The following is a 23,678-nucleotide window of genomic DNA, read 5'->3' on the forward strand; positions in this document are numbered from 1 at the left end:
AGGTAGTTAGAATCATCAAGAAGTATACTCACTTTCTTGGTCGAGAAAAATCTGCTATCAATAACCACTAGCAAGATTAGACGCCATCGTTGGTGCAGCAGAATAAGCAGCAGAATGACTCAATAGTGGATCCATGCACAGTAAAAAAAATTGAAATCTTTAAAGTATTAGACCCAGGAAGAGAAAGATATCTGATACCATGTTGAAATATAACCAGAGAATATTTAAGATTGAAGAAGTATATTAAACTTTATTGAACCATATTAATGACCTGATACATGCATTTATAGCAATAGTTGAGAAACTGTTTCTTTAACGGACTAATTGCTATCTTAACTATCAACTAACTAACTTTCAGATACTCTAACAGTTTTAGGTTGATACTACAATTCTAGGGCTTGATGATAAGATAACAAAAAGAAATGCCTTTCATTGCTAGTATGGGTATATATGTTGTGAGTAAAGATGTGATGTTGAATCTTCTTCGAGACCAGTTTCCGGGAGCCAATAATTTTGGAAGTGAAATAATTCCAGGTGCTACTTCCTTTGGGATAAGGGTAAGGATACTTTTCATAGATCCCTTCCTCTGAATGGCTTATGTGCAAAGTAAGGTAGTTTGTGTGTTTGCTTTTCAGTGTATGGTAACCAATCTTTTTTTTATCTTGTTTAAGATTGACAATTGATATATATGGCATCTTATCTGGTACTTCTTTATTCACCAAGCCACTTCTACAGCATTAGTAAGAATTTGAACAATCTTGAGATTGAATCAGGTCTTGTCTTGTTTCTAGCAATGAACAGTTTTGAACAATAAGATCATTGCCAAGATATACATTCATTTGTGAGCAGTTTGAGTGAAATTGTACTCTCATTCATGGAGCATACCCTAGACTCTTACAGTAAGTTCATTATGTATGCTTGACCAAAGTTTCGGTGTTAGAATTTTTTGCATGACGGGATCCATTTATCTTGTTACAATGATTTTTCTTCTAATCATATAGAATTACTAATTTAGGAGGTCTAATTGCTTGTTAACCTATCTAGGTGCAAGCTTACCTATATGATGGCTACTAGGAGGACATTGGTACGATTGAGGCATTTTATAACACAAATCTGGGAATCACCAAAAAGCCAGTGCCGGATTTTAGGTATTTCTAGTTCATAAATGCATGCTCATTTGACTAGCTTGGTAATCTATTTAATTGCCTTAATGGTTTTAAACTTTCTTCCCAACTTCTATGATCGTTTGTCTCTAATCTACACATAGCCTTAGTATTTGTCACCATCCAAAATGCTTGATGCTGATGTTACAGATAGTGTTATCGGTGAGGGTTGCGTTATTAATGTGATTTCCTTAGGGCTAGGTTGATAATTTGCTTGGGTTTTTTTCTAGTTGGAGATGGTTACTAAAGTTCACAGGCTAAATGGGAATTAGAGACTACTTTCAGTAGTTAATGATCCGAATATTTTAGTTGATTGCAGAACTGTAAAATTCACCATTAAGTGGTTGGTCTTCGATTTTGCATCTCCGAGGGTGCAATCATAGAAGATACCTTACTGATGGGAGCAGATTATTATGAGGTAGCTTAACCTGGGAGTTAATATATATATACATTTTCAATCCGCGAGTCACCATGAGTAATCTATATTTCCTCGATTGTCTTTCCAGACTGATGTAGACAAGAGGTTTATGTCTGCAAAGGGCAGTGTTTCAATTGGTATAGGAAAGAATTCACATATCAAGAGAGCCATTATTGACAAGAATGCTCGAATTGGAGACAATGTGAAGGTAGGTCATGATTTTATCTTGTTAATTTCTTTTATGGTTTCAACAGAGTCTTGCAAAGAGAGATAAGTTTCACTGACCACTTGAGCCAAATTTTTTGATGAAATTGTCGGTGGCAATAGTAAAAAAAAATACAAACTTACCTGGTTAAATAACCAAACAAGTTGAATTGTAAAGGCTAATCGATAATTTTGCCTTTTCCCCAATTATCCTTGGTTTGGTTCAATCCCCAATCTATACGATAATTCAATTCAATTTATCAATTCCAAATAGTTTATAATATTCTATTATATGCATGGATCAGTTCAATTTTACTTTTCAAATGCCCTTAAAGTTTTACATTTTATTCAATTTAGTCCCTAAAACCAAATTTGTAATACCTTTTAAATTTGAGCTTCAATTTCGAAACCAATCTCAATTACATCCTTTTAAGACCCTCTGTTGTCTATAATATGGAAATTTTACAACAATTTCAAAATTTATACACTTTAGTCCCTATGTTCAAAAACTAGTAATTCAATTTTCCAGACTAGTCCTTTTCAATTCTAAGCTTAAAATCTAACAATTTAGTACCAATTTCTTCAAGTATTCATCAATAGAAACTTTTGGAAACTTTAACAATTTTACAAATTGGTACATGGGCTAACTAAATCAAGCTCTTATGACCTCAAAAACATAAAAATTACAATAAAAACATTTTTAGATTTCAAGTTCTAGCCTACCATACGATAATATTTAAGTTCTCTTTCATATTTATCATAATTATAGATACTTTAGGTTAAGTTAGCTATTTTTTATTCTAATTCTAATTAGTTTGGGTTTTTTTATTCTAAAAATATGTGCTTGTAATAATTAATTTTGTTTGGAGCAGGTGATATAATTGTAAGTTGTAACTTAAATTTATATATAATATTTTTTAAAAAAAGTAATTTTATTTTTATTTAAAAATAAAATGTTTTTCTTTATAATTAACGTTAATTTAACCAAATGTACCCTTATTCTAAATTGGTCTTTAACTTCGAAAGCATTCTAATTGAATCCTTAAAGTATTAGTATTGAATCAATCAAAATCAATCCTTCCATGAGCTTAGCTAGTTGTCAATTTAGACATTAAATGCTAGTTCGAATATGACAGAGAACATTTTTAAAATACATGGATTAGATTATAAACATATGTGTGCTTGCTGTATAAATAACTCGAATCTAACACTTAAAAAATTAGATAATGTTATTAAATTTATGAAGATTATTTCTTTTTATTAACACGTCAGATCCAAATAATTCATGTAGTAGGTAATTTGACACATACACCAATTATGCTAATTATAGCACATTTCACCTTGAACCATGCTTCAATCAAAATCAACATTTATTTCAAAATTTCAAATCTTTTTAAAGTTCAAAACCTCTGAAATGCCTCAAAAATATTTCTAAGTCCAAGCATCTATATTCACTAGGGAAATCACATCTCAAAAGAGTAGGTACCTTGCAACAATGTAAGCCACCTCGCTATAATTGAGGAAATCCTCACCATCTCAAAGGATAGATAGTAAAAGTTCAATGCTTCAAATGAGGTCACTTTATAACCTCTCTTTTGATCAAGGGGCAATTGTTATACCTATATCTCACAAGCTTGCTTCGCATCATTGCAACCTCACAAGTCAATGCCCTTGACTAGGAAGAATTATCTGGTGAGTTAAGGATGCCCGCGAGCCTAGGATATTGTAGCCCCAAGACCTCGCAACCTAATACCATTAAGACCATGCGCTAGACACTGACAAATTATTTGTTACTCATACATTACATATATATGTTCCCTTGACATGACAACTCAAACTTACGACGACAAGGTATCAGTAGCTTGGTTAAATCCTAAAGAGTTTAGAACTAATATGTGGATGGCACATGACACCTTGAGAATGATCAAGAACAATCCTTTAAAAGCCGACGAGTATAAGAAGAATAGAAGGTCAAGATACGCTCTTTGCGCTAACACTCTAAACTCACTCTTGTCCCTCTTTCCAATCCAGTCCTCTTTGGGTATTCGTATTCCAATCATCTTAATCTCCTTACAACTTTTCACCCTCTTGGGTGAACCGTCATAACCACCATAACTTCTTCCTTGTATCAACAACTTTTTTTTTCATTTCATTGTATCAATTATAATATATTAATTGAAGGCATTACTGAGAAGCATTAATAAGCATGAAAATTACATCCTTTAATGTAGCATTAACAATAATACCTTAATTAAATATCTAAATATCTAACAAATACATAATTAATCTCTCGGACCTGTGTTCTATTTATTTTTGTGTTTGCTTGAGTTTTCTTTGCAATCTTGTTTCCTATCAGGGATGGTTCAACCAGTCAGTGAAGGATCTGGAACGAGAATCACAATATGGCCTCAGGTCCCTTTGGATCGTGCAGACGACATCTTTGCCTTTAGGCTTGATTCTCCCCTCACTCGTGGTTGCAGCGATACGATTCTGACTTTTGTCTCTAATGTGGTTCCTTTTTTGTTTCGCCAAAGTGATTTTGCTGCCTCATTTTGACTGTACTTGGGAAGCTCCTTGCTCTCCCCTTTCTCCTGTGATCTACATGTTGTGCGGATGGTGTTGCCCGCTTCGACTTTGTTTCCAAGGGTTCGGGTCTTGGTTTTTTAGCCTTCGGGCTTTTTCTCTTGAATGAGTTTTTGGACTCGTTGATTTGGAGTTTTGCTTGTACCAATCTTAATGATCGTTGTAATTTTTCGCTTTGAATGAAGCTTTTTCTTATGAAAAAAAAAGCTTAGAAAACCTTAACTGTATCACTTTAACAAAGAAAAACAGACCACTTTTAAGAATCTTACAATCATCCCCTTCCCACTAAGGGGAACATCAGTTAAATCGAATTTTTTGAACCATCCTTTATTATTTGATTCGGTTTGACTTGATTAACGATTTTTTATATTAGTTTTTGGCTTTTTTTTCATAAATATTTTTAAAATACAATAAATTTTCTAGAACTTTTAAATTATTTTTACTATCTTAAATATAAAAATTAAAATTAATTATAAATTAAATAAAAAATCAAATTCCATTCGGTTTCAAATAATTATAGTTTTTAAATTTACATTCAATAAACCGTCTAGACATCTCGATTTGAATCTATTTTCAATTTTTCCTACTCCACCTTATTCCCACTTACAGTCATTATAATAAGCATTAAACAATATGATATTGTTTTTTTTAATCAAAACCCTAAAGTATGAATTCTTTTTAGAATAAAATGGGGAAAAAATAAACAAATTACTATAATAAATAGACAGTAAAAAGTTTTTACTTTTAGTCCTTAAAAAAATCCAAATTTTAAAAACTTAAAAAGAAAAAAAAATCTTTGCCCGTGCTTGATTTGTCTTATTAGCCATTTTTTACCATAAAAAAAATCCCCTCAAATCCGCCTTTATCTTTCTCCCTCTTCATATTTATTGGTTTAAGACTAAATAATTATACTGTCATTGTTATTATTTTTTTTATAGAATGCCTAAAATTATTATAACTCTCAACTCATAAACAAGAGGATAATGCGCTTCAGCGTACTCAAACTCATGTCCTCTTACATTAACAACAATACTCATACCAATCAAATTAAGACTCAATCGGGTTTTTCAATGAAATGTTAATTCATGAATTTGTTATTAAAATATAACCTAAGTTTTAAAAACCCCATTGTTGTTTTTTTTCTTATAAATATATTTAACAACCCCATTATTGGAAATGCCTTTATTAATATTAAATTTGGTGGACGAAAATATTTCATTTTTAAAAATATATCTATAAATTTATTTCAAATAAATTATTATCGATGAAGTGGTAAGAAATTTTTACATGAATTTATTGGTTATGTGTTTGATTTTCAAATAATATTTTTCAATTGTTTTTTTTTTGAAGATTATCTAAAAGTATGAAAAGATTAAAATATCATTATAATAATATGAAGTAATTTTAGTAATTTCACAATTGAATTGGTATTGAGGTGACTCATGACACCAATTTAGTGAGTCATTTTATATATAGTATAGATGAGTAGTAGAAATGGTGAAATTAGGGAAATTTTCTATAGGGACCATTATACTAGAAGTTGAATTGCATTTTACCCTCTCTACTAAAAAAATTGGCAAATTAGTCTCTATATGTTAAATAAAAAAGTAAATTGGTCATTCTGTTAAAAATTTCATATATTTTTACTTTTAAAAACTGATTCCTATGTGTCAGAATAAGATACACATGACACGACGGATATAGCTGTTTGGTTATTTTATTAGCCACACCAATTTTGAGTATTAAAAGAACACAACTTTTTTTAATTATTTAATGTAGAGAAAAAAAACTATTTTTTGATTTTTAAAATTATTTTTATATTTTTTTAGAATCTGGATTGAATTAAATAATATCTAAATATTAAGTGTTAATTTTTTAAAATTAAAATTAAATTCACACAATATTAGACATTAATAATTAATTTTATTATTATGTCAATTTTAAAATTATCACCTAATCTTTTCATTGCATAATTAAGGGAAACATACAAAAAGAAAATTAAATTATTTGATAATATTTTTTTGTAAATTTTCATTGTCGAGTGAGAAAAAAAACTTTACTAATAGTTAATTGACTAATCTTGCAGTTTACCCTTTAATTATTTGCTTTATTTTTTAAAGATAAACTTTTAAAGTTCAAATACAATGCAATTACAAGGACAATTATACATACTCAATTACGCATGATAGAATTGGAGATCCGATGAATTACTTATGTAAAAGCTCAAACCTAAATACAAAAACTCATTTTTTTTTAGATAAAAAGGCTTTTCTACTCCCTTTTAATTTTGAAATTAAACGCAAGAAAGAAAAGAAATAGATTAATCCCTATCAATTTTAAAAGTAAGCAATTAATGACAATTATCACGACGTTAATGTCTTATATCAATTATACATAATTTTGATAGATATAATAATAAATTTAACCCTCAATGCTTACATATTTTGTCACTTTGATCTCAATTAAAATATCAACAAATTTAACCTCAAGTTTTACACATTTACACAAATGTTATGGGTTAAATTTGTTAAATCAAGACCAAATTAATAGAATGTGTAGAATCTGAGGGCTAAATTTTGTATTATATCTATTAAAATTATGTATGATTAACTAAAAACATTAATACCATAATAAATTATGTATGATTATTTTTAAAAAAGGGACCAATTTGATAAGATTAAAATTGAGAATGATTGAAGAAATTTTTTACCATAAGTGTCAAAGCTTCAGTGGGGCAAAAATGTTAATTATTATTTCATATTTTTTACTTCTAAAAAGAATAATTATTCACTTTATCACTAAATGCACTAATTACGATATTTGTTTTTTTTTAATTTGAAAACACATTGGTGAGTGGTGCCTAATCGAACTACTTTTGACTAAACCAACAGACACTAAATTTTCCTTTGTTTTCTTTCGTTTTCCCTCTTACCAAACACTAAATTTTCCCTCTCTTTCTCTCCATTTTCTTTCGTAATACTCGGAGCGTGAAAAGAAAAAAAATACTGTAATTACTTTCTAGACGATAACTAGAGAGAGTGAAGCCAAGAACTTTCTGGAATTTTTAATCTAACCTTTTTTTTTGTTTTAGTTCAGAGAGAGTGTTTTTGAATTTCATCGTTTGTTAATTTCTTCTTTAGTTTCCTTTTTTTTTTTGCTACTTGATTCGGTTAACGATCAATATGTGAGATTTAGCTCTTTGATAGTCGGAATTAGAATGATGGAGCGGTTAATCTCCGTTTGTTTACAGTTGATTTTGGTGTTGGATTTGGTTTTCAGAGTTTCAGGAAATGCGGAAGGTTCGTCATGATTATTTCCTCGTATTTTCTTCTTTGAACTTTGAACTTTGCAAATGGAATTATTGTTAAATTTAATGTATATGATTCAAATTAGATGAATTTAGTAGCTATTGGATTGGTTTAGCAGTGGCATAAGGTTGACTGTTTGTTTTAAATTTCAATTAGCTTTGGTGCTGTAATTGGCTTGACTGGAGAGATACTTGCACGCTTACTCACTAATTTATGCGAAAGTTTTCGATACAATTTTACGTTCTAATTCTCGATATTCAGTTTTGGTTAAATTAACCAATGCGTTGTCTTCATCCATGTCTGATGTCGTCTTGAACTCTGTTTGTTGTTTTGAATCTTTCAAGTTATAGTGGAGCTTTAGCGCTTTACAATATTTTAAATGTTTTCATGATATGATTTTAACTTCTTTGTTGTTATCTGTTTATGTGATGAAATAAATCTTCGTTACCGATTTTCTGTTTTGACTGCTTTCTGTTGTTGCAAATGGAGAAACACTTACCAGTTCATGTTCCTATGGTTATTTCATTGTAATATATATACTTATATATATATATTGTATAATATTTGCTGATTTCTGCCTGCCGAGAATGATGTTACACGACCTTCAATAATCAGTTGCTTTATTTTTGTACGAAACAGGTGATGCTTTGAATGCATTGAAGAACAATTTGGCTGACCCTAATAGCGTTTTGCAAAGTTGGGACTCAACCCTTGTTAATCCTTGCACATGGTTTCATGTTACATGTAATAGTGAAAATAGTGTAACAAGAGTGTAAGTTTATTTATATATCATTTTACTACTGCTTTTGTGTGTGTGTGTGTGTTTTTCTGTTTTCTAATTTGACATGGTAAATGCTTTCCCTCTTTTTTTTTCTTTTTCTTTTTTTTAATTTAGGGATCTTGGGAATGCAAATCTATCTGGTCAATTGGTTCCACAGCTTGGACAGCTTCCGAATTTGCAATATTTGTAAGTCGATAAGTTTAGGCCTAGATATACAAAAAAAAAAAAAAATTGTCTCTTACATGCTGCCTCACATTGTTAGAATTATTGAAAGCAGTAAAAGGTAAATAAATAAAGGAAAAACAAAGCACTGGCATGCTTTGCCAAATAGCTAATGATGTTTTTGATTGTTTAGGACTTCCTTCAGATTATTTTCCATGATTTGGTTGTAATGAATAACTTCATTCAGAATAATTCTTCTTAAATTCCTGACTAGGTAAAACCCAATAACCAAAACATTCCAGAATGCCTGAGTTACTCAGGGTATACTTCACCTTAGAAAAAGTAGAACTAGTTGTAAACAACGATGCTCTCTGCTTTTGTCACTAAACATTGGTTTTTATCTGTTATGTGATCTTAATCTTGAAGATGGTTGCATTCCATTTGATTTGGTTGCATTTTTCATGGATACATTCTTGAATTATGTGCTTCTATTGAACTTCTTTTGCTGATGAATTACTAAATTTTTTGGGACAGGGAGCTTTATAGTAATAACATATCTGGAATAATCCCCGAGGATCTTGGAAATTTGACAAACTTAGTGAGCTTGGATCTTTACTTGAATACTTTAACTGGACACATTCCATCTACTCTGGGCAAACTTCAAAAACTACGATTCCTGTACGAGAAAGTTTTACATTTTTTGTGGTTAATTTACTTAATTTCTTTGGGCTCTTGCTTTCTAGTTATGTGTTTTAGCATATGTAGAATGCTTTTTTATGTCTTGATATATTGCTACTGAACTGGATCAGTAAAATGTATTTTTACTAAGAACGTATGTGTTTATTTATAATTTTTGTAGATATAAGTGTTCCCTTTTCACTTCTAATGTATGCATAAAGTTGATTAAGTCCAAAAAGTCTCCAGGCTGTAATAGCCATACCCATCTGATGTGGGTGTCATGTGGTTTAAGTCTAATAAGTTGCGAGGCCATTGGTGCTTGGTTGATGTGGGCACTATAGAAATGGTTCTTTGTGTAGTAGGCTTCACTTAGCATGTGTTCTTTTAAGTTACATATCTAGTCATCTTATCAATATGCAATATTTTGATGTTTTCTTTCTGTGGAGTAGGCGTCTCAACAACAACACGTTGGCAGGACAGATTCCTATGCCCTTAACTACTATTATGTCACTGCAAGTGCTGTGAGTACTGCTGTTAGATTTTTGTTTTTCTTTTTCACTAGTTGTTTAACCTTTGCTACAAGAACAATTTATTAATGGTGCGGGATGTTGTATTATGCCATGCAGGGATCTTTCAAACAATAAGCTAGAAGGAGATATTCCAGTTAATGGTTCCTTTTCACTCTTCACTCCCATCAGGTTTTTCTCTTATGCTATTTCATGTTTCTCTCACCCTAACTTCTGATCCTCGTCGCCACTGTTTTATCATATCTGTACTCTTAGACCAGCCTCTTGAATTGCTGTTTCTTTTGTTCACAGTTTTGCTAATAATCGGTTGAATAATCCTCCACCTGCTCCGCCGCCTCCTATCACACCTACAGCTCCAATTCCATCAGGTTTGTTCTCGATTTATTATTATTATTATTATTAATTATTATTAGCTTTTAATTGTGCTTAACTTTGAGGCCTGCTTCACTTTTATTTGTATTTATATAGATATTTGATTGGGAGTTGAGATATTCCTTTGTATTTTTCTTTGCATTTGCCAATTTTTTGGTATATTGCTGATCCTGAGCTTTTTTACATCTGGGTCTGTTTTTTAAGAAGGTGCCTTTGAGCTCAGATCTAAAATCTGATTATAATATTGCCTAAGATGGCTTTAGGTTCCTTGGTGAGCTAGAACATTATCTGTCCCTCTGATCCCCTAGCTCACTAGTTCTCTCAGTTGAAATGTTGCCTGCTCCATTGGTGTTGATACCAGCTGAACATGTTAATAGTTGCGAATATTCATGATACAGGTGTGTTGTATTAACAGTATCTAGATTTATCTAGTTTCATTACTTGTAGGTAATAGTGCCACCGGTGCTATTGCTGGAGGCGTTGCTGCTGGTGCTGCCCTGCTGTTTGCTGCTCCCGCAATTGTACTTGTTTGGTGGCGAAAAAAGAAACCACAAGATCATTTCTTTGATGTACCTGGTTAGTGATTTATCCAAAGATAGTTTTATTTTTAATTGATTTTATGTCATGTGCTTGTATTTACTTTCTACTAATTTTCTTTACAGCTGAGGAGGACCCAGAAGTTCATCTAGGACAACTTAAGAGGTTTTCTTTACGTGAACTACAAGTCGCAACGGATAATTTTAGCAACAAAAACATTCTGGGTAGAGGTGGTTTTGGTAAAGTTTATAAAGGTCGCTTAGCTGATGGTTCTCTGGTGGCAGTAAAAAGACTGAAGGAGGAGCGCACTCAAGGTGGAGAGTTGCAGTTCCAAACAGAGGTGGAAATGATAAGTATGGCTGTGCATCGGAATCTATTACGTCTTCGTGGCTTTTGCATGACCCCTACTGAACGGCTGCTAGTCTATCCCTTTATGGTTAACGGTAGCGTTGCATCCTGTTTAAGAGGTACTGGCTGTTTTCTCCTTGTTTATTTCTTTAGTCTCATGTTTCACATTTGTGCTATGCTCTCTGTATTTGGTGAGCCATTTATCATATGTATGTTCTTCAGGTTGCCAATTTTTTTCTGACTGTTAATTATTAAATCTAATGTTAGCCTCAATTATCGAATATCTTCTCTTTTGCTTCTTCAGTTTGAGATGATATTCTGAGCTACTGATCACCTACTGGAAACTTGTATTATAACATTTGTTATTTTTAAATTCATGTGCTTGGTGAATGTGGATTGTCTTTGAATCGAAGTGGAATTGTTAGAAATTCATGGATGCCAAATACTTTTTGAACTCTTGTCCCAATGGACCACCTATTGATCTGATTTTTCCATTGTCTAGAGCGTCCGGAATCTCAAGCACCACTTGATTGGGCTATAAGGAAACGGATTGCATTAGGAGCTGCAAGGGGGCTTGCATATTTGCATGATCATTGTGACCCTAAGATTATACACCGTGATGTAAAGGCTGCAAATATATTGTTGGATGAGGAATTTGAAGCAGTTGTCGGAGACTTTGGGCTGGCCAAATTAATGGACTACAAAGATACGCACGTCACAACTGCTGTTCGTGGCACAATTGGTCATATAGCTCCTGAATACCTATCAACTGGAAAGTCATCAGAGAAAACTGATGTTTTTGGCTACGGTGTCATGCTTCTTGAACTCATTACAGGACAGAGGGCTTTCGATCTAGCTCGGCTTGCAAATGATGATGATGTCATGTTGCTTGATTGGGTAAGTACTGTCTTCTTATTATGCTTTTCTTGATGATGCATTTCAAAGTTTGACTTATCAGTCTTGTCTAGTGTTTTAATTATCTAATTATCGCATCACTTGGTTAGCCAAAAGCAATACACTAAAGATGGTATAGCAGAACCATCACTCTTAAAGAACGAAGCTTAATTTTATTTTCCTTGCAAGGTGAAAATGCAAAAGCTGGTGAATAGAAAGAGTTGAAACTTAACAATGTTTTCTCTACGAGGCGAAGAGCGAAACATTAAATATAGAAATAGTTTATGGGGAGATTCTATCCTATGTTACTCAGATTTGAGTGTGAGTGTCGGGTAAGGGTGAAGGCTCCTAGAATACTTTCTGTTCATTAATTTTGCTTACACCATGAAGCATGCTTTAGGTGGTTGCATTGATCCGAGTGTAACTTGATTCATAACCAATGATATTTGAGAATCTTATGTAATAAGTTAGTATAATCTTGATATTGATTTCTTATGCCACTAAGATTCACATCTTTATTGACCGTAATTATATTAAAACTCAAGTTAAGCTTAGTACTGGACCAAGTGGTTTTTGTTTCATTATTTTCTCGGGTGCTTAAAAATTTCAGGTAAAAGGGCTTCTGAAAGACAGGAGGTTAGAAACGTTGGTTGATGCTGATCTTCAGGGTAATTACATAGACCATGAAGTAGAACAGCTAATCCAGGTAGCTCTTTTATGCACTCAAGGCACCCCAATGGAACGACCAAAGATGTCCGAAGTGGTCAGGATGTTGGAGGGTGATGGATTAGCCGAAAGATGGGAAGAGTGGCAGAAAGAGGAAATGTTCCGGCAAGAGTTTAACCATAACCACCAACCGAATGCTGATTGGATCATTGCAGACTCCACTTCTTACCTCCGACCAGACGAATTATCCGGTCCTAGATGACCCCATTTCTACAAAAATACAAAACACCTCTGGCGGTCAGAGTTGGTGCATTGTTCACCATTTTGTGGATATACAATATAGGTGTCTCAGGTTTTTCCTCTTCTTTTCAATTTTTTCTTTGGCCCCATTTTTATCTTATTGTAATATATGGTAAATGTATGGAGGTGGTTCTTTTCTTTTTATAGGGTTGCCAACTGCAGCAGTCAAGAAAAACATTAGGTGCTATAAAAAAAAAAAAAACTGACAAAAACCGAAATGTTAGTGTTGACTGTTTACGGGAATACATACAATAAATGAGTTACCACATTAAAAATTTTCGAAGATGCCATGCTTGAAAAGCAAGAAGGTAAAGGTATCTGGTCTCCACCTTTTCTCGATGGTTGTAAGCAGCGACGGCCACATTGAAAAATAAGGTATTTCCGTCATCTTTAAAAAATTAGCTGCGTCTAGTAGCGCTCTGAATTGTTACTCATTTGATATTGAAAAGTTTATATTTCGTTTGTAAATAACACAAAAACAAAATAATCTATGTTTTATGTTTAACAATATAAAAAAATTAACACTAAAAAAATTTACCATATTTGCCTCTTCTAATGCTACATGATTATTTTGCTTCAATTAGACTCATGATTGGATTTATAAACTTTAATTTAAGGTAAAAGCTAAGAATTTGAAGAGTTTTTGGTTTCGAAAGTCGACAGCAATCACATTCAGATCTTTTTATTAGGGCATTGCGAACCACAACGTTTCGAAGACTAATATGCAGTATTGGAATGTGTGGTTCAAAGATGTATTATGGTGTTGTCATTTGGGGAGTCAAACACGTTATTTTTAATGAGAAAGTTTGTAATAGGAGATTATTTACACTTTTTCCTTTATTAAGTTTTTATCACATGGGATTTTTTTTAATAAGTTTTTAATTTCGTTGATGAATATCCAAAGGGGAGTGTTATAAATCCATTGATAAATAAGTGTCCATATAACTCCCAAAATCCGTAAAGAATTTATCTTTATATAATCCATAAAGAATTTAACGTACCTTAATTCTCTTATTTGTGTTTTTTTAATCTATGGTGATTGAAATATTATAAATAGAGGACATGTATAAATTTTTTATTAAATTATAGTAAGATTTAATGTGTTTTTATTAAATTATACTTTCATTTGTGTCTACTTTATTATTTTATTCTTACTATAGTTTTCTTTGTTTTCATAATTATAAGAGATTGTTGCAAATTAACAATAAAGATATGAGAATAATGAAAATGAGATAATATAAGAAGTTTCAAATATTTGAAACTTTCTTTTTTGTTATAAATATTTTTCTAAAATCATTACAAAACATATTAAATCTTATCTTTTAAGAATCCTTACGTGAACAACTATTTGAACTAATTAAATAATTTAACCTTCTTATATTTGCTTGTGTTTTTTTTTTTGCTTTCCTTTCACATTTATGTAACATGATAGTTTTAACGTCTTATGAAAATTTCATCTCAGTAATGTCATTAAATTATTAATAAGTTTACATTTTATTTGTTAAATTTTAAAAAATTATAAAATAGTCATTGAATTATTCGAATATTTTTATTTAAGTCAAGGACTGTTAAGTCTTTTTCTCTAAAGTCTAGTCGATAATTGCTTTGGGCCGTTTACCAATGTCAGTAATTGAAGATTATACAATTCGAACAATTCTGAATTCAATTCAAAGAAAAACTCAGTAAGCAAACCTCTTGTTCTATTAAAGTAAAAAGAAATTTTCCATTCACTCTTTTAAGGTTCCATTTTGGTTTAAGTTAAAAGACTGTTTGGTTTGAATTATAAAAAAAAAAAGCATGAGGCATTTGGTCAATAAATAAAAATTCAATTAAAAATTAACTGGTTGATAAGAATTTCAGATTCTTTTATGTTGAAAATTAAAAATATATTAGTATAAGCTTTGAGTAACAATTCGATGATCAGTACTATAAAGTAGTACGCGTCGACGAGTAGAAGAACATATCTTAAATCCAAGCTAATCTGATGGATGGTGTCAAAAGACTAGAGAAGAAAACCATTTGGATTTTGATTTGTAAATTTATTACATTCAAAGTTATTTCATGAAATAATTAAACTATAGAAGATGAGAGAAAGTTTACCCTTTCGATTGGTGTCAGAGGTGAGAATAAAGAAGGCCATACAATAGCGATTTTAACATTCCAGTGATTCAAATAAAAACTTATAAATAATTTAATGACAATTTTATAACTTTTTAAAATTAAATGACTAAAACATAGACTTGTTAATAATTAAATAACCTTCATGGTCACCCAGTAAAAAAAAATCAAATCTCCAACTAATCTACTATTGTATATATTCTGTTATATTATACCAAATTTATAAAGTTTAATCAAATCACATAAATTAAGGATTATATAAAAAATAGGTACTAAAATAATGCAATTTTTTCCCTTTAGGTACTTAAAACTTTTTTTTTGTCAAAGTAGGTACCTAAAATTTTATTTCATTACCACTTTAGGTACCAACCATTAACTCCTATTAAAAAAACCCTCTTAACCAATTAAATTATTACATGTGACATTTTTAATTGAATAAAAATATTTAAAATTAAGATTTAGAAGAAATTAAATTAAAATTATGACATGTTGCCAGATTGCTAGTCTGAAATACGAGATTGGATCAATTTTTTTTATTTTTAATTTAATTTAATTTTTACTTAATGTTAATTTTAAATATTTTTATTTAATTAAAATGACATCATAATTTGATTGGTTTAGAGGATTTTTTTACGGGAGTTAACAATTGGTACCTAAAATCGTAAAGAAATAAAATTTTAGGTGCTTAGTTTGACCAAAAAGTTTTACTTTATCTAAATGAAAAAAGTTGTATAGTTTGAATACCTATTTTTCATATAAGCCTAAATTAAAAAAAATAAAACAAAAAGGGATGCATCAAGGTATATTTAAAAAAAAAATTCTTTAACAAAAATACGAGTTAATTTTAAAAGTTTAATTTTTTTTAAAAATTCAAAGATAATTAAAAATATTTATTTTTTAAAAAAAAATTGTAGTTAAATATACAAGTGATTAAAAAAATATAAATTGTCGTCAATGAGGTCTTGACCCAAAAGTAAGTTTCATGTCTTAAAAATATTTAGATTTAAGTTCGACTCCCTTCGTATGTATATGTATGAGTTCTTTTCCAAATTTATTATAGTTATGTTAGAGTTAAGTGCCCCAAGTGCATTTTATATGTTATTATTTATACTTGTAATTTTTCCGAATAGATTGATTTAAATAAAATTTCATCATACATTAATATCGTTTATATTTGTTCTCAATGGTTTTTGCACGCAAAACAAAATGTAAGCAAATATTGGCTCATTGATTATCTAAGGTTTAATTAATACCAAGTTGCATTATATAGTCGGATCATAATGTGAGAAGACAACTTATATTAATAGCTAATCTAAATAGTCTCTAATCTAATCGAAATTGGATAAATCGATTGAAAGATTATTATGTTGCTTATCAAGTCTAATTGGAGAGATAACTTATCTTGGGTACCAGAGCGGATGACTCTCGAAAGATAGTAATATAGATGTGATTGTCTAGACAATACATCGTATAGGACCCAAGTTGAATTTATCATAAATCCATTTATGGATTTATTCATTTACGACGTTCGTAGTGTGGCATGCCTTAATCTTATGTGGATGATGGATTATGTATATGTGACTCATACTTTGATGTATTAAAAGCCTAAGTTTAAATAGATAAGGAACCAAAAGCTGGTACATTAAGTATACGACTTATAGTATCATTCCACAATAGTGAATCATAGCCTTGTAAAGGTAAATGATATCCTCTCATTGGCTTTACATAGTAGTTTGAAAAGTAATGTGGTCACGAGTAATTTATCACAAGACAAATGATTTAATTACTATGTGTTAGTATTTGACTTTTTCATATCGAAAGATGTAATGAGAACCATGAGATGATATATGATAATATTAGGGGAACGAATTTTATCTCAAAGAGATTAAGGATATTCTATGAGGATAACACACTTATGACAATGTCATCGGACGAACACTTATTTAGTTGCTTTCATAACAGTATATAATAAACTAGAGTTTAGTCATGATACTATAGTGGAATGACTCCATGATTAAATAATGTTGTAATTAATAGACGAATAATTAGAACTTAATTACAAACTATTTGAATCATAATTATATATGTCCAATCGGTCCCTCCGCTAGTTCGAGATAACTTGAAACGAATTGCATGAAAGAATTGATACTATGGAATAAATGAAAACAACAAGAAAAATAGATCGCATTAATCACTATCTGTTGCGAATGTATTTTCTCGCTAAGTACAAAAGATGACTTAGAAATTAAATTAATATATTCACATTATTATTTAATTATTTGTGTAACACCTCATACTTAGCCTAGTCATTATGACCAAATCTTGAGGTAATACGCTTTCCGTTTGAAAACCCTAAATGAAAACTAGCTTTGGAAATTGTGTGATATGAAAATATTATTTTTGGCAATACTCTTATATGTTTTTTTTAGAAAGTCACGCGCATAACTTATTTATTTTTACGAAAAAACTGTTAATTTAACATTTAGTTTTGCAGTGGAAAATTTCAGAGTTGATAATTTGAAAACTATGATTTCGATAAGTGAAAACGTATAGTTTTGTCAATTGAGTATATAATGAAAAATTCGCTATTAACTGTCGTTAAACTCATTTTAAATTTGCAGCGGAAATTCCTTAGCTTTTTTAATTTTGAAAACCAAGCATTTATTTTTAATTAACAGAAACCATGCATAAATCTTTAATTGAATAACGAAAACCACCACAAAACCCGAAACCAAAATTAAATCTGAAGATTAGTCCAAAAATCAAAAGTCTAGAAATTTTAATTATTAACAAATCAAACCATTTTATGCGAGAAAACCAATTTGAGTTCCCAAAAGCCATCCAATCCTAATTTTGACGATTACCTGAAATTGTGAAATAAAAAGCAGTGAGCTATAAAGTTCAATGTGTAACTTAACTCAAACAGAAATACAGATGACATAGCAAATAGATCAAAGCATCGCAGAGAATTTCATCAAATTCAAATGGAAAAATTGTGCATGCATGGTTATGTCAATGCAGTATTTTCAAAAAACATAATGCAGATGTTTTAGAAAACTTCCTACCCAACTCTACTGCACACCAAAAAGAGTTCTCGAGAACTCGTCCATCCAGAAACACACCAACAGATAATTGTGGACAATGCCACCAGAGTTGCAATTAAATTGCAAGATCAGATATAAATAGTCAAACCAGATATGTGGCTAAACCACCAGATAATGCAGATCATTAAACTGGCTGAACTTCCTCCTGACAATAATATCCCAACCCCATGCAATGTGTCATGACATGCAAATTCAGAATCAAAACGGTAAGCATGTTGAACATGCAATCATATATTTAACAGAAATGAATAGGCATGGAATTTCTATTCTTTGCAAAACAAATATGTCCGAATTCAATAATAACAAATCAATTTAATCAGAATAGCCACAAAGTCAGATGCCATGAGAATTGGAACAAAACGTAACGTATCAATAATCGTATATACATAGCTAATAAAAAACATGCTAATGATGCTCACTAATTTACATATCATAACCATATTATATAAGGAAACATACCTCCAGAAGTTACACAATCATATCGGAACAACAATTTTCATTTAACATACATCGTATGTAACACTTATCAAACCTATAAAATCACTAACCTCAAACCTCACTTCAAAACATGACCCTAACTAAATTTTACTAAAAATGGACTTACACGCCCGTGTGGTCCACACAGCTTTGCACACGTCCGTGTGGCCCACACAGCTCACCACACGCCCATGTGGAATCAGTAGTGAATTTTATGGCTTCGCATCGTTCGCTGTTTTTCAAGATTATCGTTATACACCTAGTCATTTTTTTGAGATGTTGACACTAAAGTAGCAATTCCTACCCTGCACACGATGACAGAACTAAACCAATTAGCAAAATCACCCAACTTAATCTTAGAGTATTCAACCCTTGCTCAAACTGAGCATTCGGCTCTTGCAAACCAACACCAGTCAGTCCCTAAATTGAGTAGTCGACTACTTACCCAAAGATGAAACTGTTTCCAAAGCTCTCAATTCACATGAGGGTTAATGTGTCTCACACTCCTCATCTATCAAATTCATCACATCAGTTAAACCAAAATCTCACAAACCAAACCAAAACTTCACATACCTTCCTTGAAAAAGAATAGAGCAAATAAATAACACCATTAAAGAGGACATGAAAAACACTTACCTCGATCAAGAATACCCTGACAACCTGCTCAAAACTTGTACAACTACGAATGAACACAGAAGAAGCAACGGTTTAAGACTAAACGTCTAAATGGCAACAAGTGAAAAGGAAGCTCGACATCAAAAATAAAATGAGTAGCAAAAGAATGAGAAGGAGAAATCAGAAAAGGGTAAAAAAATGGCAGAGAGGTGTTGCCATCAACAAAAATGAAAAAAAAAATAGAATGATGGAGAAAGTGGGGGAGAGGAACAGCAACATGATTTGTACTTGGGACCTAAAGGTAAGCTAAAGCCTCACTACTGAACCAACAAACTCATTCTTATCAAGAAACTAACAAGAATAAAATATAACCTACATTTGACCAGTCAAGTGTAGGAGTAAAACAATAAAAACTCAAGGGAAGGAATTTGAACACAAGACCTTATGCATATATACAGAGCACTTAACCACTAAACCAAATCAAATCAGTTGATATGATTCCTACAACATTTATTCAAAACAGGACGTGACCACTCTTGGTTTACTAATCTCAATTCCTACTAACCCGATTTTTGGGATGTGATAATTTGTAATTAAATTATTGAAGTTTGAAGCGAGAATTAAATTAATTAATCATCATAGTTTTACTGAATGAGACAATTAAATATATTTCCTCATAGATTCTAATACGGTAAAGTTGTCATGACTTTAACGGAATTAGAATTGGGTTGAGAAAATAATTTAATTAATTAATATTTTGAGAAATAGAAAATAGTTATTGGGTTGAATAAATTATAAGTGTTGAATAAAAGTCTAAATAACGCATATAATTGTACCCAATACACGAGACAAGCCCGAAAGCCCATCCTGAAGGATGAGGGGTGACAAACCCTAGTACACCTTAGGGTTGTCGTTGCCTCTTGTATTCTACTCTTAGTAGAATATTGTATTTTCTATTAAAATATTATTATTTAATTACCCATTGTTTAAGCAAAACTCTTGTATATATTTTTTATAAATAGGAACTATGAGCTAACTTAAAACACAATTAATTGAGTGTCGTTATTCTATCAGAAAATAGTGAAAATTTATTTATAAGAATAAATTTTATTTTTTGTGAAAGCTCATAGTTTCTAATTCCCATAAAGAGAATTAACTTTGACACTGAAAGTCAATAAAATTTTTTCATTTTGTGTATTCAGTTCGTTTTGTTTGAGCATATACTCAAAACTATTCATGGTTCGAGAATAGTAGAGAAGACAGTTTGATACAAAGATGAGAAACAACTTAAACTGCGTTGTACAAAGCATATGTAATAATTCAGTTAAGGGTTTATTACTATAAATATCACAAGGCTTGATTTTAAGAAAAAAATTTAAATTTTCGATGTGCCTAAAAACACTGTTTTCTAAACCAAATTTTCTTATAAGTTATAGTTACTTTTAATTAGTTGTTTTTATTCTAATTATAGTTAGTTTGAGTTCAGTTAGTTACTAAGTTACTTATTGAGTTCAGTGCTTGTAATGATTGATTTTGTTTAGAGTAGTTGATATAGGTGTAAGTCATAACTTAAAAAAAAAAAGAGGAGGCAAATCTCAAAATTACACATGAACTTTGATTCAATGTGCAGTTTGATATATAAATTTTGATTTAATGCAATTATACACATAAAACTTTGATTAAGTTCAAACGTATACATGAAACTTTCATTTTGATTCAATTATACATATTTGAAGAAATAAATACATCAAATTATTTTTATAATTGATAAATATATTATTTGTATATGCAATAAATAAACATAAAATGATGTTATATCAATAAATTTTAATAGTTAGTGAAGATTGGACCAAATCAAAATTTCATGTATAAAATTACACAAAATCAAAGTTTATGTGGAGTATGCCTTGCATTTCGGTCAAATTTAGGCACAAACAGAGAGAAACGTTGTGACGATGCGACGATGAAAATAGGGGAGAAGTAGAAATGACACGTGGCAATATGACAGGGGATGCCATGATATGGCGACGTGTAATGTAATAATAGACCTTTTACAACCTTAGAAAAATTAACCCATTACACATTTAGGTATTAGCTTTTACAAGCTTTCAAAGAATATTGTGTTTATGTTTTGAGGATTTTTATTTTGAGTTTTGGGGTTTAGTTTTATCTCCATCTTTGTACTCTTTGTTTTTGCAGTTATAGTGAAATTATTTTTACCCGTGATTTTTTTATCCTCTTCGGAGGAGTTTTTTCACGTAAAATATTTATGTTCAGTCTTTTAAATTTCTTCGTTATTTTATTTGTTTTTTGTTTAATCGAGTTTATCCTCAATAAACCGGTATCAAATCTAGTTCGATTTTCGCATTCAACCTGTTCAGAGATGACAGCAATAAGGTTTGATATTGATAAGTTCGATGGCATTACAACTTTCAATTTGTGGCAAGTTTAAATAATGAAAAATTTGATTCAGGACGATCTTAAGAAGATCCTTACAGAGAAGAAGCTTGCAGACATGGACAAATCAAAATGAAATATGTTAGATAAAAAAAACTATATCCATGACTCAATTATGTCTAACAAATAATGTGTTGCAGGAGGTTTTGATGGAGAAAATGACATTCACCTTATGGAAAAGGTTAGAAACCCTTTACGCGACAAAGTTTCAGGCTAATCGATTGGTGTTGAAACAATGTCTATACACATTCTGCATAAATGAAAGTGAGCACCTTAAAGGTCACATTGGTCAGTTTATTACTCTTTTGAATGACTTAAAAAATGTTGAGGTTCAGATTGACAATGAAGGTTATTATTGTGCTATTTACCCCCTTCATATAAGTCTTTCAAGAAGACCTTAATTTATGGTAGAGATAACCTCTCATTTGAGGATGTGAAAAGTCATTTGTTGAGTAAAGACAAACTTGAAAATGAGTTCGGTTCAGATAGGCAAGCCTCAGTTTTGGTAGCATTAGGGAAGCGAGGCAAAAGATGTTGCTATTGTAAGAAGTTAGGTCACGTTAAGGCAGATTGTTACAAACTGCGAAATAAAAGGGCTGCTGAGAGCAATGAGGAAGATTTAGCTGGTGCTAATTTGGCCAATGATAAGGGTGATTGTTTCTTGTTGGTGTCAACAAGTGAAAGCTCCGAGCTTACATCCGAGTGTATCTTGGATTCGGGGTGTTCTTTCCACATGTGTCCCAATAGGGATTGGTTCTCCGCATACAATTTAATTGAAGGTGGAGTTGTGTCTGACTTAAAGAAAATCTCAGATCAAGAAAATTGATATTGATACTATTCGGATCAAGATGCATGACGAGACAATTAGGACACTATCAGATGTCAGGCATGTGTCTAACTTAAAGAAAATCTCATCTCCTTAAGAATTTTGAACTTGAAGGGTTGTAAAATTAACATCGAGTCAAACAACATTAAAGTATCTCGTGGGACTCTCGTTTTGATGAAAGGTAAAAAGATTGGCAGTCTTTATGTTTTGGAAGGATCGACGGTGATCGGTGAAATCGGGTGTCCCTTGTTCGTTATGGAGTCGAATTTGACTCGTTTAAAGCAGAGGCAACTAGGTCATAGGAGGGAAAAAGGTATGACCGTTTCATATAAGAGAGGTTCTCTACTGGGTGGAGGTTTTGAAAAGATAAGGCAGTGTGTTCGTGAAAATCAAACCCAGATCAGTTTTGATTTGGCAGTACACAAGTCGAAGATTATAAGTCTTCCAACTTCTAGGCACAATTTTAACTCAGTTAATATCTTGCATAGTTCAAGATAGGCCTATGGTAGGCTTTGGCAAAGAAGACGTTGTGGAAATACGAGTCAATATGGAGATTTGTAGAGTATGCCTCGCATTTCGGTCAAATTTAGGCACAAACAAAGAGCGAGTCGCGACGACGAAAATAGGGAAAATCAGAAATGACGTCGCACCAACACGATAGGGGACGTTGCAATGTGGTGACGTGTCATGCAATTTTCTCGATTTTCTTCTCCTAGTTAAACTTTGAGTATTTGTTTCAGTCGAACTCTGGTTAGTGTAGATTATTTTAATATTATTTGACCTACGAATTTAGCATATAAATAGGCCTTTTACAAATTTTGAAAACTCAACCTATTACACATTTAGGTATTAGCTTTTATAAGCTTTTAGAGAATTTTGTATTTACGTTTTGAGGGTTCTTATTTCGGGGTTTAGTTTTATCTCCATCTTTGTACTCTTTTTTTTACCGTTATAGTGAAATTATCTTTATCCGTGATTTTTTGTCCTCTTCGGAGAGATTTTTCCACGTAAAATATTTGAGTTTGATCTTTTTAATTTCTTCATTTTTTTACTTTTTCGTTGTTTAATCGAGTTTATCTCCAACAAATTATGTATAAAATTACATACTAAACTAAAGTTCATATATAATTTTGAGATTTA

At 31.2% G+C, this 23,678-nt stretch overlaps 1 protein-coding gene, 1 long non-coding RNA gene and 1 pseudogene across 10 annotated transcripts; 2 read left to right on the top strand and 1 right to left on the bottom strand.

The window, feature by feature from the left end:
- The first annotated feature begins 422 nt into the window (after positions 1-422).
- Positions 423-1,855, top strand: LOC107898087 (glucose-1-phosphate adenylyltransferase small subunit, chloroplastic/amyloplastic-like; annotated as a pseudogene).
- Positions 1,856-7,205: 5,350 nt separating this feature from the next.
- LOC107898915 (BRASSINOSTEROID INSENSITIVE 1-associated receptor kinase 1-like) lies at positions 7,206-13,815 on the top strand. 9 transcript variants are annotated; one of them, XM_016824486.2, is made up of 13 exons: positions 7,206-7,667; positions 8,316-8,448; positions 8,572-8,643; positions 9,154-9,297; positions 9,747-9,818; positions 9,924-9,995; positions 10,116-10,192; positions 10,629-10,772; positions 10,859-11,200; positions 11,584-11,978; positions 12,586-12,993; positions 13,089-13,316; positions 13,559-13,815. In XM_016824486.2, the coding sequence occupies exons 1-11, from the start codon at positions 7,586-7,588 to the stop codon at positions 12,901-12,903; spliced, it is 1,851 nt and encodes a 616-aa protein (XP_016679975.1). In that variant the 5' UTR covers positions 7,206-7,585; the 3' UTR covers positions 12,904-12,993; positions 13,089-13,316; positions 13,559-13,815.
- Positions 13,816-18,777: 4,962 nt separating this feature from the next.
- LOC121215953 (uncharacterized) lies at positions 18,778-19,533 on the bottom strand. The gene is made up of 3 exons (XR_005911938.1): positions 19,277-19,533; positions 19,086-19,151; positions 18,778-18,945 (listed from the first exon to the last, which is right to left on the bottom strand). It is a non-coding gene; the product is annotated as an uncharacterized lncRNA (long non-coding RNA).
- Between the last annotated feature and the right edge of the window lie 4,145 nt (positions 19,534-23,678).

This window comes from Gossypium hirsutum, chromosome D04, assembly GCF_007990345.1.
Source record: "Gossypium hirsutum isolate 1008001.06 chromosome D04, Gossypium_hirsutum_v2.1, whole genome shotgun sequence".
NCBI lineage: Eukaryota > Viridiplantae > Streptophyta > Magnoliopsida > Malvales > Malvaceae > Gossypium > Gossypium hirsutum.